Source organism: Sciurus carolinensis, chromosome 14 (assembly GCF_902686445.1).
Source record: "Sciurus carolinensis chromosome 14, mSciCar1.2, whole genome shotgun sequence".
NCBI classification, from domain to species: domain Eukaryota; kingdom Metazoa; phylum Chordata; class Mammalia; order Rodentia; family Sciuridae; genus Sciurus; species Sciurus carolinensis.
Window position 1 is genome coordinate 9,985,937 of NC_062226.1, and position 12,289 is coordinate 9,998,225.

Here is a 12,289-nt window from a genome sequence, read left to right on the forward strand (position 1 = left end):
ATTGAAATGTCATAATCTTGAGCAGGCTATTCTGCCTTCAGTCTGCTTTCAAGGCTATGATTACAAAGCTAGAAGCCTGAAAAATGATATGAAAGGTGATGTAGGTTGATCAGAGAATAATTATTATTAATATTTCCATAGAAATATAGGCAGCTTTTTCAACTGCATTTATGCTGAGCAAATATGTGGGCATAATAGATTATATAATTAAAAATCCTTGACCCACTCCCCCATCTCTGCTTTTTTTCTTTTTTCCTTAGATTTCATGTTAAGAAAATGACATTAGGAAAATGGCATTATTTTTCTTGTAACTTAAAAATGTGACCTTGACATTGTAAAGGTGAAGAAGGGGAACTATTACTTGAAGCTCTTCCAGCCAGCTTTTGCTGTATGGACTCCTGGTGCTAGGTCTGTGCATTCAAAAGCATTTTCCATCATTCCTGAAGTATGGTTTGTCAGGTTGCCTATGAAAAACAAAAGCTGATGGTCCAAGTGGTGCCTTAGTCCATGGATAGAAAGGCAAGAAGCAGATATGAATTTAATGCTCAGCCAATCCAAAGAAAGGGGGTCTTGTATTTGCTTGGGTCTGGAACTAGCCTGTAGGCAGCAAACCAGCTGTATCCCACCCAGACTGTGGTCTGACTAGCTGATGTTAAAGAAAAAGAAAAAAGGAAGCCACGTTTCTTCTCATCCTCTACCCAAACCATTCATAGTACCGTAAGGTACCTAGAAGATGGACAGGGTTGGGGGAGGCATGTAAAATTGGCAAGAGTTCCTAGATTTCATGGGTTGTGGTTGGTTTACCATGTATACACTGGCTACCCCAACAAAACTTTATTTTGTAAAAACTCTATGTGTTTAGTTTCCTGGTTAAAATTTTAGAACCACTGTATTGAAGTAGAGTTGGTCTGGTATTGATCTACTTCCTAGATATATCCATATTTTTAGTTATTATTGGCTATAGGATAAAAGCCAAAAACTCATATGGCAGTTAAAATGTCTTTATGATATGCTCCTAGTAATCCTCTAGTCAAATCAAATTATTAGGTAATATTCTGCTTCTACTTTGTTCATTCCTTTCACATGCTGCTTCCTCTGAATATGTCTTAGAAATAACCCTATTTGTCCGGTGAGTGGCTATCTTCTTCCCCATGCTCCTGATCTCATGATTACTGCTTTTTCTCTCTCACTAATATTTTCGTAACTACTGAACACTTTCACTGACTTAAGTGCATCATATCATTGAATCTTCCTAATAGTCTACAGACAACAAAATTGTCTCAGGTGAGGTAACTTTCACAATACAATTAAGTAATGGTTCCAATATTTGAATCTATTCTGATATAAAAATTTATACTCTTATTACTCTATTACTTGCTGTATCTTGTTCATATGTTCCTATACAGTTAGTTTTTTCAAAAACATTGTTTGATGGTTTTTTCACTAGACTTTAATCTTTTTTCTTCTCTTTTTTATTGTCGTAAAATATACATAGCATAAAATTTAACCATTTTAACTTTTTTTTTTTTTAGTACCAGGGATTGAACTCAGGGGCACTCAACCACCAAGCCACATCCCCAGCCCTATTTTTTATTTAGAGACCAGGTCTCATTGAGTTGTTTAGTGCCTTACCCTTGCTGAGGCTGGCTTTGAACTCACAATCCTCCTGTCTCAGCCTCCTGAGCTGCTGGGATTATAGGCCTGCACCACCATGCCCAGCCCATTTTAACTTTTAAGTCTATGATGCAGTGACATTATGTACATTCACATTGTTCGGGCTCTACAGTTGTTTTGGTCTGTACTCCACTGATCTATTTATTCTTAGATAGTTGGGTTAGTTATTAGTTATATTCATATTTGTATCTTCTAGGTCTCAGGCTTGCTACAGCATGGGCAGATAATAATAATAATAATAATTGTTGGAATTAATGACTATTTGCAGGCTGATTATTCTGATAACTGATATAGCCATTTATAATTATAGTTATAAGTCAGCAAATTATTCTATTTTACACATTTCCATATTACAGTTTCTGTATCTGTATAGCTGCAGCATAATCCAAAACGGATGGCCTGATAATATTTAGGAGGAGAGGTGACTGGGGTGACTTTTAAACTTTGATTGTCCAGTAGAATAAAGTCTAGCCTCATGTGGCTATTTAAATTACTTAAGGGTAAAGGTAAAAATTCAGTTCCTTAGTCAAAATAGTTACTTTCTAGGTACACTTTGTATTGGACAATATAGATACATACTGTTTCTTTTATGGTAAAAATTTCTATTGGATAGGACTGTTCTAGACCTTTAAAGCTGAGAAACTCACTTTCTCTTTCAATTTGTTGTTTGAACAAGAAATTCATTGTGGTTTTCAAGTTATTTACCCTCATTGTCTTTTGGAGAAACAGTTCTTCAAGCATTTACTAAGCAACTCCTCTTGGGACATGCTAACCTTCCTCAGGCCTGAGACTGCAGCTGTAGTTGGGGCTGAGACTGGATCCAGCTGAAGGAAAGACACATAGTTTCACTGGGGACTTAATTATGATTAGTGGAGACAAGGCAGATGGGAAACTGATAAAACTGATTGGAGCTGGTTGTTCCAGAAAGGACCAGCATGTGACTATTGTAAATCAGTAGAAATCCTGGGTAAAGAAATTTTTTTTAAATGGGATCCAAGAAAACAAATTTCTAGAGTCTTAGGTTCTAGAAAATTCAGGTTCTAGTGGACACACACACACACACACACACACACACACACACACACACTGAGCTACATCCCCAGGCGCGCCCCCCCCCGCCTTTTTTTTTTAATCTTGAGACCAAGTCTCATTAAGTTTGGGGCCTTGCTAAATTGCTGAGACTGGCGTTGAATTTGCAGTTCTCCTGTCTCAACTTGCCTTGCACGTTTGTGTACATATAAAATCTCTATTTTGGGGAAAAAGGTGGTGTTTGATTAGATTTGTAGAATTCTATATTTTAAGGGTCTCACCTTAACTCTCAACTGTGGGCTGTTGGATTTCAAAATACACTGAGTAATCAGGATCCAGTGCTCAGTTGTACTCTACTGCCTTCCTACAGTCAGATTAAATCAAAACATTCCTTCTGGGTATGATGGTGCATGCTTATAATCCCAGCAATTTTGGGAGATTGAGATAGGAGGATGGACTCCCTGTCCCAAAATAAAACTTAAAAAAACTCTCAATGTAACTCAGGTAGAGCACCCCTTGGTTCAGTGCTCAGTACTGTGGTAATAAATAAATAAGTAAAATAAAAATATTCCTTGAGTTAACACTGACTTCAATTTGTAAGACACATTATAGAGCACAATTAGCTATTGTTTTGGGCTTTTATTGATGGGCATTACCCATAAGCCTTTATTTACATTTGTAAAAAGGTACTCAAAGTTTTAACTGTTTTCCCTAGTAAAATACAGTTTTGTAGTTAAAAAAAAAAAAAAAAAAAAAAAAAAATCAGTGACTCTGATCTGTCACTGTAGCCAGTCAGTCTGGTCTTTTTCTTTTTGTCAGATGCATATTAGGAAAAAAGCTTGTCAATTGAACCTTCTTGTATTGAAGAAGATGCCCTAACTTCAATGCATTTTTTGATCACTTATATATACTCACCAAATCTCACAGCAGTTGAACATGATGGCTATTTTTAACCCCCATTTCAGGAAGTAGGCGTAGGATGGTTAATTAAACCGTGGCAAATCTGTGATTTGAACCTAACTCTAACTCATGCCCATGCTCCTTTCAAATTTGCATCTGTCTCAAACTGGGCTTAAGTGAATATAAACTTCACGCTGTAACTTCAGATTTCTCATAGGTACACTAACTTTGTGATATTTTAGGAACATATTTTGTGTTTCTTTTTTGAAAGCAATTTAAGGTCCCAGCCAGAGACCATGGATTTCTGATAATATTTTCTAATATGTTTAATGTAGTGTATTCTGTAAAGCAGGTGGCATTGGGGGTATATTTTGTATGTTTATGGGGCTTAGGAGTCTGCTTTCTACTGAATAACTGATATTTTTTGCCTTTGAATTGAACCTACCTAAAGAAATGTATTTGGGGTTATGTCTAGCAGTGGTTTGAGTTCTTCTAGGCACAAATCATTTTGCTAGCTAGATCTGGTTGCTGAAATCTGGGAGTAGATTCTGCTTGGAAATGATAACCAAAATGGCCACTGCACTAACTTAAAGGTGTGTAGTTTGTAGGTAGAATTAATGTTGTTCTCCCGTGCTAGTGATGATCTATAAAATCAGAGATATTATTAGCTAAGAGTGTCAGGATGAGATGGTGGGAACGTAGACATCAGTTACTGAGTTCCATAATTAGGGGTTTTTGTGACTCTTGGAGAAATTTATTATAGGGTAAATATAAAGAGTCCTTTTCTCAGGGAGTAGCAAATATCTGGAATCACCACATCAGATTGTTTTAAAGCTGAAATTATAAAAAAGGTTTAAGAATTAGAGCAAATACCTAAGGTGACCTTATTAGGGTTCCATCCCATGTCATGAATGGTTCAGTACTTGCCCTTCTATGATGAACACTTTGTCCCCACAGTCATAACACCAAATTGAATGGATCTCTCAGAATTAAGTAGCAGTAGCTCACATAGTTGAGCTCTGTGCAAAGTCTTTACATTCACTATCTCATTTAATCTTTTTAATAGCCCTATGAGATAGGTGCTGTTATTAATCCCAGTTTATAAGGTCAGTCTGCCTTCGATCATATGGACTTGAAGTGGAAGTCTCCAAAGAAAAATTAGGGTGCCATTAACAGGAGGAGGGAATGATTGCTAGGTAGACAAAAGCAATAGATGTCCATTTTAATGTGTGTTCTTAGTATTTTTGTTTTTGAGTCACCTTCTCTTTATGATCAGTCTAGTTGCTTTGAATTCAGAATGCTTGTTACTTTCAGAGGGTACATTAAACCTTGTCCTTTGTTGATACCTCTAACTTAGATGTTTATTATTTAATGTCAGTAAATCTGAGGCCCATAATAGGGAGTGACTTGCCTCAGGTCATAAAACAAAAAGTGACTTGAATTAGGATCTGCCCTAGCGGTTGGGGGGCACTGTCTGTCTTTCCCATTGTACTTTCATGCCTTGCCATGATATCATTGTTTTTAGATCAATTATGTATTAGATGAATGCCTATTCTGTTTTACTTCTGGCAGGATATTAAGTATTCAACAAATGTGTAATGATGAGTTATTTCCTCATTGCCAGGTGCTGTGTCTGAATGTTTCTTTCCTAAACTTGATACATAAATTGAAATTCTTGAAAATCTTTTTTTTTTTTTTTTTTTTTTTTAAGTACTGGGGATTGAATTTGGTCATGTGCTCTACCACTGAGGTACATCCCCAGTCCCTAAATAAACAGGTGATAGGCACCATGTTTTCATTTTGTACTGAGCTTGCTTTTTAAATAATAAAGGCAGGGACCTGGAACAGGGATCCTGTCACGACATCTTTTGAGTTCCCTACAGTACCTTGACAGTGCCTTGATTAATGTCAAGGGAAAACTCCTTATCTCTGAAGGACTTTTTTTCTTATTTCTTTAAAAAAAAAAAAAGACAAAACACCCCCCCCCTTTTTTTTTTTTTTTTTTTAAATGAAGCCACATACAGACATACAGCTGGGCATATTGGCACACACCCAGCAACTTGAGAGAGGTCAAGACAGGAGGAGCTGGGCTGGGGAGATAGCTCAGTTGGTAGAGTGCTTGCCTCTCAAGCACAAGGCCCTGGGTTCAATCCCCAGCACCGCCAAAAAAAAAAAAAAAAAAAAAAAAAAGACAGGATCCAAGTTTGAGACCAACCTCAGCAACTTAGTGAGTCCTAAGGACTTAGAGAGACCTTGTTTCGAAAATAAAACATAAAAAAGGGCTGGGGATATGGCTTAGTGGTTACATAACTCTGGGTTCAATCCCCGGTACCAAAAAACAGCAACAACAAAAACCCTACATACAACACAGAATCCATGCAAGAAACATAGAGAGGTCTATAAACACATTCTGAAGAACCTGCACTTCAAACTGGGCACCATGGTGCATGCACAGTGATTCAGGAGGCTGAGGCAGGAAAATCACAAGTTTGAGGCCAGCCTCAGCAACTTAGTGAGGCCCTAAGCAAGTTACCAAGACCTTGCCTCAAAATGACAAATAAGGGCTGGGGAGATAGCTCAGTCGGTAGAGTGCTTGCCTTGCAAGCACAAGACCCTGCCCTGAGTTCAATCCCCAGCACCACCAAAAAAAAAAAAAAAGACAAATAAAAAGGGCCTAAAAGTTGAAATTCTAGCTCCCAAGGTGATGGTATGAGAATTGGGGACTTTTGGGAGGTGATTAAATATGAGATCATAGACCCCATGAATGGGATTAATTCTTCTCTGAGACACCTAGACAGCTCTTTCATCCGTTCTATCATTGGACATGGCAAGAAGTATCATCTGAACCAGAAGGCAGGCCCTCACCAAATACTGATTTTGCTGGTGCCTTGATCTTGAACTTCCTAGCTTCTTGAACTTTGAGAAATAAATTTGTTAGTTGTAAGCCACCTAGTTTATAGTATTTTGTTACAGCATCCTGAGTGAACTAAGATACCTGGCATCTCTCCAGGGCTATTCTAATTTCTGTTATTTGTATGTAGAGAGGCTTTAGAGTGACTGTGAGATGAGTTTTCCCAGGCTTCTCAGCCTCTCTCAGCAATTTCAGAACTTTGGAGTTGCACATTCAGTCTCCCCTTTTTTAGGCCTTCCATCCACATTGTCTAGGCTGTCCTCCCTCCCTGCCTCCAGCTTAAATAGTGTACTTAATAACGGAGGAATTGCTTCCACTTGTATGTGGGTCAAATTTTCAGCCTCTGTGAAAATTTTAAATAAAATTACCTTGTTTGATATTTGTTATAAGCTCTTATTTCACTTTCTTTTGGGAGAGAATTGATTACATTAAGTAGAACATGACAGATCTGAAATGAAGTGTAATTTTCTTATGAGTTTTGATTCCATCAGACATTGGCATGCTTACTCACAATTACTTGTGCTATTGCTTATTGAGCTCCTACTGTGTGCTAAGAGTTGTGCTTAGCATTTTATATTGCCATCTCCCTTAATCCTCCTTGCAACTCTAATAAGTGCTGTTATCTCCATTTTTGTATTAAAATGATGGAAACTCAGGGTTATACAATAGCTAGATGTTAGAGCTAAAATTCAAACCCAAATTGACTTCTGAGTCTGAATTTTTCCCCCCACTTTGATAATTTTTCATATTTGAAGCCAGCTTACAGTAATTCATAAATTATAATCTAATCTTTTTTTCCTATTCTTTTCTCTTCAGGTTTCTGTCAGGATGAGTTGTCAGAGCTTGATCCAGGCACTAGTAAGTTCTCAGTGTTACCCAATGTTTGTTGGTAAGAAAAGGATGTGTGTGTATGCTTTTAAATGTATGACTTAGTGTGTAATTGGTTAACTTTATCTAGTTTGACTCTCAATTTATAATTATGGGAATGACATTCTGTCTTTTCTATGATGCCTTTTCTTTTCCTAATATTGTTTGATGTCTAGGCTCTATTCATTTAATAGAAAGTTGGTTTGCTTTAATTTTGTATTTAACACTAATCTCCTTGCTCTGTTCCTCATCCTCCTATGACACTGGCAGCAACAACAAAAATTATGCTTTCATATATGCACATCTACAACCATATTTTCTGCTTTTCTAAAATATTATCTAGTTTTGATAAGTTTATTTTAAAATTTATAATTGATAATTTTGTACCAGTTTAATTTGTAAAGCATTTGCAACTACATTCTTCAGGTTAAGGTATAAGAGTGATCATTTCAAGGTTTAATTAAATGATGATTAATGATAATCATTTGTGTTTTCCATGCTACCAAAATGTGTCATGCAGCATTTTGGTAGTTCTGGGATATGATTATAATTGTGTATAGATATTTTGCTAAGTGACAATAGGTTGAATGATGATTTAGAGTAAGACTTCATGAGATGTCTAGGGTTATTATTTCTGGTGCTAGAACTTTTTAAAGGTTATTTGTCACCAGTCTGCTGTTAAGAAAGTGAAACTTCTACCATCCTGGCTAATACTAGCTCTGAGAGTGTGGACCTTTCTTATTTTCCACATACCTTAATAGTATAAATAGTATAAAAACCCATATTTGTTTAATTGTTCTGAAACAAAATAAGTCCTGTGATATTTATCAAACACCAGGAAACAAGATTTGTCTTTTTGGAAATCATAAAGTTCAGAATCTGTTTTCTGATTTTTTTTTTTTTTTAGTGGAGTGGGGCAGTACTCGGGGGATTGAACCTAGTGCTTCACACATGCTAGGAAAGCACTCTACAACTGAGTTATATTGTAAGCCCTTTTAAATTTATTTTGAGACAGGATCTTGCCAAGTTGCCTAGTCTGGCCTCGAACTTGTGATCTTTCTGCCTCAGCCTCCTGAGTTGCTGGGAATATAGGCATGTGTCTTGGTGCCCAGCTCAGAATGAGTTCTGTATTAGGTCATATGTCCCCAGTATACCAGTAATTGTAGGTAAATACATTATTTTCTTTCTGTCATTCTCTTTTGAATATCTTTTATAGGAGGAGGAAATGGTAATTCAGTTATTTTCTTGAGTCATGGTTGTTCCCTAGAAGCATTTTTGAGCACAAGGAAGGATGTGGAGGTATTTTTGATCTTTCAGAAAATTATATGTAAAACACACTAAGTAGTCGAAAACTCATTTTATTAAATATTGTGTGTTCACTTTGTTTCAGGCCCCAGTGTAGGCTCAAGGATTGTACAAATGATGAACTCCTGCCCTCATCTTTTAAAAGTCATGTGAAATATTTGAGAAGATATTTTTCAAACCTTGAATTTAGCACATAGTACCCAAATTTATTTTCCTCTTATGCACCTAGGAGCAACTGAAAATAGCTCATGTTATTTTCTGAGAAATACCCTCCATTTCATAAAATTATTGTTGAGTTATTCTGCTTTCTGGGTCCAAGTAATCCTGGTTCATTTAACATTTCTGTATCGAATTCCCAGCTAAATATGCTGATTTATAGACCTCTCCATTCCATGAGAAGGAACATAATTTTATAAATCAATTTAGAATGGAAGTCACCAAAATCATCAAAGTACTTAGTGCATGTGAGTAGTATTCTCAGTAACTCTTAAGTTTTTGTCTTTGTATTAAAATTAGTATTTTTATTCTTTCTCTTTGAAGAAATACATAAAGGTCTTGTTATTTTAATAATAAATAGGCAAAAGTAAAATTTTATTGTCTCATTCTATACCAGTCTTGGAATGCAGATAGGCATGTTTTTTTTTGGATACCAGGGATTGAACCCAGAGGTGCTTAACCACTGAGCCACATCCCCAGCCCTTTTTTATGTTTTATTTAGAGACAGGGTTTCACTGAGTTGCTTAGGGTCTTACTAAATTACTGAGTCTGGCTTTGAACTCGCGGTCCTCCTGCCTCAGCCTCCTGAGCTGCTGGGATTATGGGCATGTTCACTGGGCTTGGCTTGGCATGCTTACCTTGTGAAGTTAAAGGAAGCCTCAAGACTGAGATGGCTGTGTATGTTGAATTAAATTGATTATGGATTTTGATACTGCAAATTCTGTAGATTTGTACTGGAAAGGAATAACATATCTTATGTTAATACCTCATGACTTTTGCACATTAGATTGAGAATAATAGGAATTTTTTTTGTTGTTGTATCTTTGGAAATTGGAGGCCTCATTTTCCATCCCATTTCCTGGTAGGGGAAGCCTATTTTGTAATAGGAAATATTTTTGCTGCTTATTTCCATGTGTTCTTGGCAGTGGTCGTACATGGAGATTTGGATAACAGATTGATTATGTTGATTATGTTGAAATCAGTTGGGGGAATTACTAATTTGGTCCAATTCAAATGTCCTTTTTAAAAAAATCTCTTCTGTAGTTGAGCAGATGGACAGCTATGTTGGAATATGGGCTGCTGTTCATACTCTGGCTGCCTTCCTATGATTCCTGGGTTTCCTGGAGTCCAATGTTATGGCACAGGTTCAGGCTAAGTTCATTTCTACAAAAAACGTCCCTATACCATGTTCATTAGCATAAGCTAGGGACAAGGGCAGTCAAAGGTCAAGAGAGGTTCAAAACAGCATAACCTTTCTGTGTTTCTGTTTCCAAATAGCCCCAGTCTGTCTTGCTCCCCAAGTTTTTTCCTCAGCCATCATGTTTACCATGTAGTTGTAAAACTCAAGAGAACAAGGACTGACTTGATACAAGGGAAGTTAAAGAATAGGAGTCATTGTTGCTTAAAACAGGAGAAATAATTGATTTATGTTTGGGGGCCAATTAGGCTATAAAACAGGAACAGTAAAGAGATCTGTGACTTCACGACAACTCCTGTTCTGATTTCTGTTCCACAGACAAGGGGCTCCCCAATAAAGACTGTCGCTTTCTAGGCTAAATTATTAATTCCTTTCATCCCTCTCTCAGGGATTGTAAACAGCAAATAATACATGGCAACAATTGGTACTGTTCAGTTATTGGGCAGATAAAGGGTCAAAGGGTAAATAGTTGGATTAGCAACAGCTGTTCTTCCTCTCTGGTCAAACTTTTGTTTTATTATCTATATCAGCAAAGCTATTACCAAATTTTTGACTTATGTGTAATGAGTCTCTTCTTGTGATATCCTAAAATAATTACATCAAGAGTAAACGCTGGCCAAAATGGAAAGCACTCATTTCAGCTTCTAAAGTTAAAGATGAACATTCTTTTTGAAATGTACTATGTTGTCTGATGTTCAAAGGATACTATCCTAAGGAAAGTGACTATTTGAAGTCAGACTAGGATCTTTTACCAACTGGTTGAGGACTTTAGTGCAGCTTAATTAAAGGAAAGAAATTGCCTTTGTTTATACTGGTAGTAGAATAATATATGTTCTTCGTGGAAAACACTAAAAGTAAAATGTAAGCATCCTTAATCCCACTACCTAGTAATAACCAGTATTTCTCATCTGACAATATATTCTTCCATTGTGTATCTGAGCTCACCTTATCATAATTAGGAATCATACTGTAAATGCAGTTTTGTATCCTGTTTGTTAGCATTACATTGGGACCATTATCTGAAGTCTTGAAACATTTTTCATAAATATTTTTAATGGCAGGATAATGTTTCATTGAAAATAAATAGCTTTAATGTATTTAACCATTTTCCATTCTTAGGTATTTAAATTGTTTCCTTTTTTGGACATTATATGTAATGCCATAGTGAACAGTTCGTTTCAAAGTTTTCCACCTGTATTTCAAAAACTTAGGGGCTGGGGAGATAGCTCAGTCAGTAGAGTGCTTGCCTTGTAAGCACAAGGCCCTGGGTTCAATCCCCAGCACCCAAAAAAAAAAAAAAAAAAAAAAAACTTTACCTTTTTATATCGGCAAAAACTTCTAAATTAGGATCATGAACTGTGGCTTGAGATTGCTTGAATTTAACATGGCTTTAATATTTGTTAATTCTGCATTCTTGGTTATGTTATTTAATTTCTCTTTGTTTTAGTTTTTTAGATCTATAAAAGGGACAGCAAAAGTTTATTTTATTAGGGCTATGATAGGGATTAACAGAAGTAATATATGCAAAGGGTTTGGAACGATTCTTTGCAAATGGTATACACTATTAAGCATATGCTCTTCTAGGCTATGTAGTATAGTGTTGAAATTCTCAGTCTGTAGTAATGGGCTAGTGTAACTGCTTTTATTCAGTTTAACCTATATTCCAGGTGTTGGCAGATATAAGTTACTGTTCCAAGTAAATAGTTCAGTCATAGGAACAGAGCCCATGTACTTTTAACCATTTTGGCCAAGGTTTTTTATTTTTATTTTTATTTTTTTTAAATATCTGGTTAGCTGTTACAGGGTTTGCCTACCAGTAGCAGCAGGTAACCTCTCAAATGCCCATCTGCAAGCCCATTTAATCTTTTAGAAGATAAAAGAAGTTAACCCTGTTTGGCTGTCTTGCTTATTTATTTATTCATTCATTTATTCTGGGGATTGAATTTGGGGTGCTTTACCACTTTGCTACATCCTCAGCTCTTTTTTATTTTGAGACAGGATCTCGATAAGTTGCTGAGATTGGTCTTGAACTTGGAATCCTCCTGCCTCAGCTTCCCAAGTCACTGGGAATACATCACTGAATATTTAAAAGAAGTACTCAGATTATGTATTTTCTCTTTGGTTAATAGCAAAGTGTAATGGAAGTATGCTGAGGAAAAATTTTGTACAATTAAAAATCCGACTGTTAC

General features: G+C 36.3%; 1 protein-coding gene and 1 non-coding gene across 6 annotated transcripts in view; both read left to right on the forward strand.

The window, feature by feature from the left end:
• The window catches only part of Nr6a1 (nuclear receptor subfamily 6 group A member 1), a 203,091-nt gene that overhangs the window by 25,154 nt on the left and 165,648 nt on the right, over positions 1-12,289 (forward strand). For all 5 annotated transcript variants that reach the window (XM_047524191.1, XM_047524192.1, XM_047524196.1 and 2 more), the window contains exon 2: positions 7,331-7,372. In XM_047524191.1, coding sequence (XP_047380147.1) covers positions 7,331-7,372 — 42 coding nt within the window. The remainder of the gene's footprint in view (positions 1-7,330; positions 7,373-12,289) is intronic.
• Trnae-cuc (transfer RNA glutamic acid (anticodon CUC)) lies at positions 5,692-5,768 on the forward strand. Its single transcript has one exon. It is a non-coding gene; the product is annotated as a tRNA-Glu (tRNA).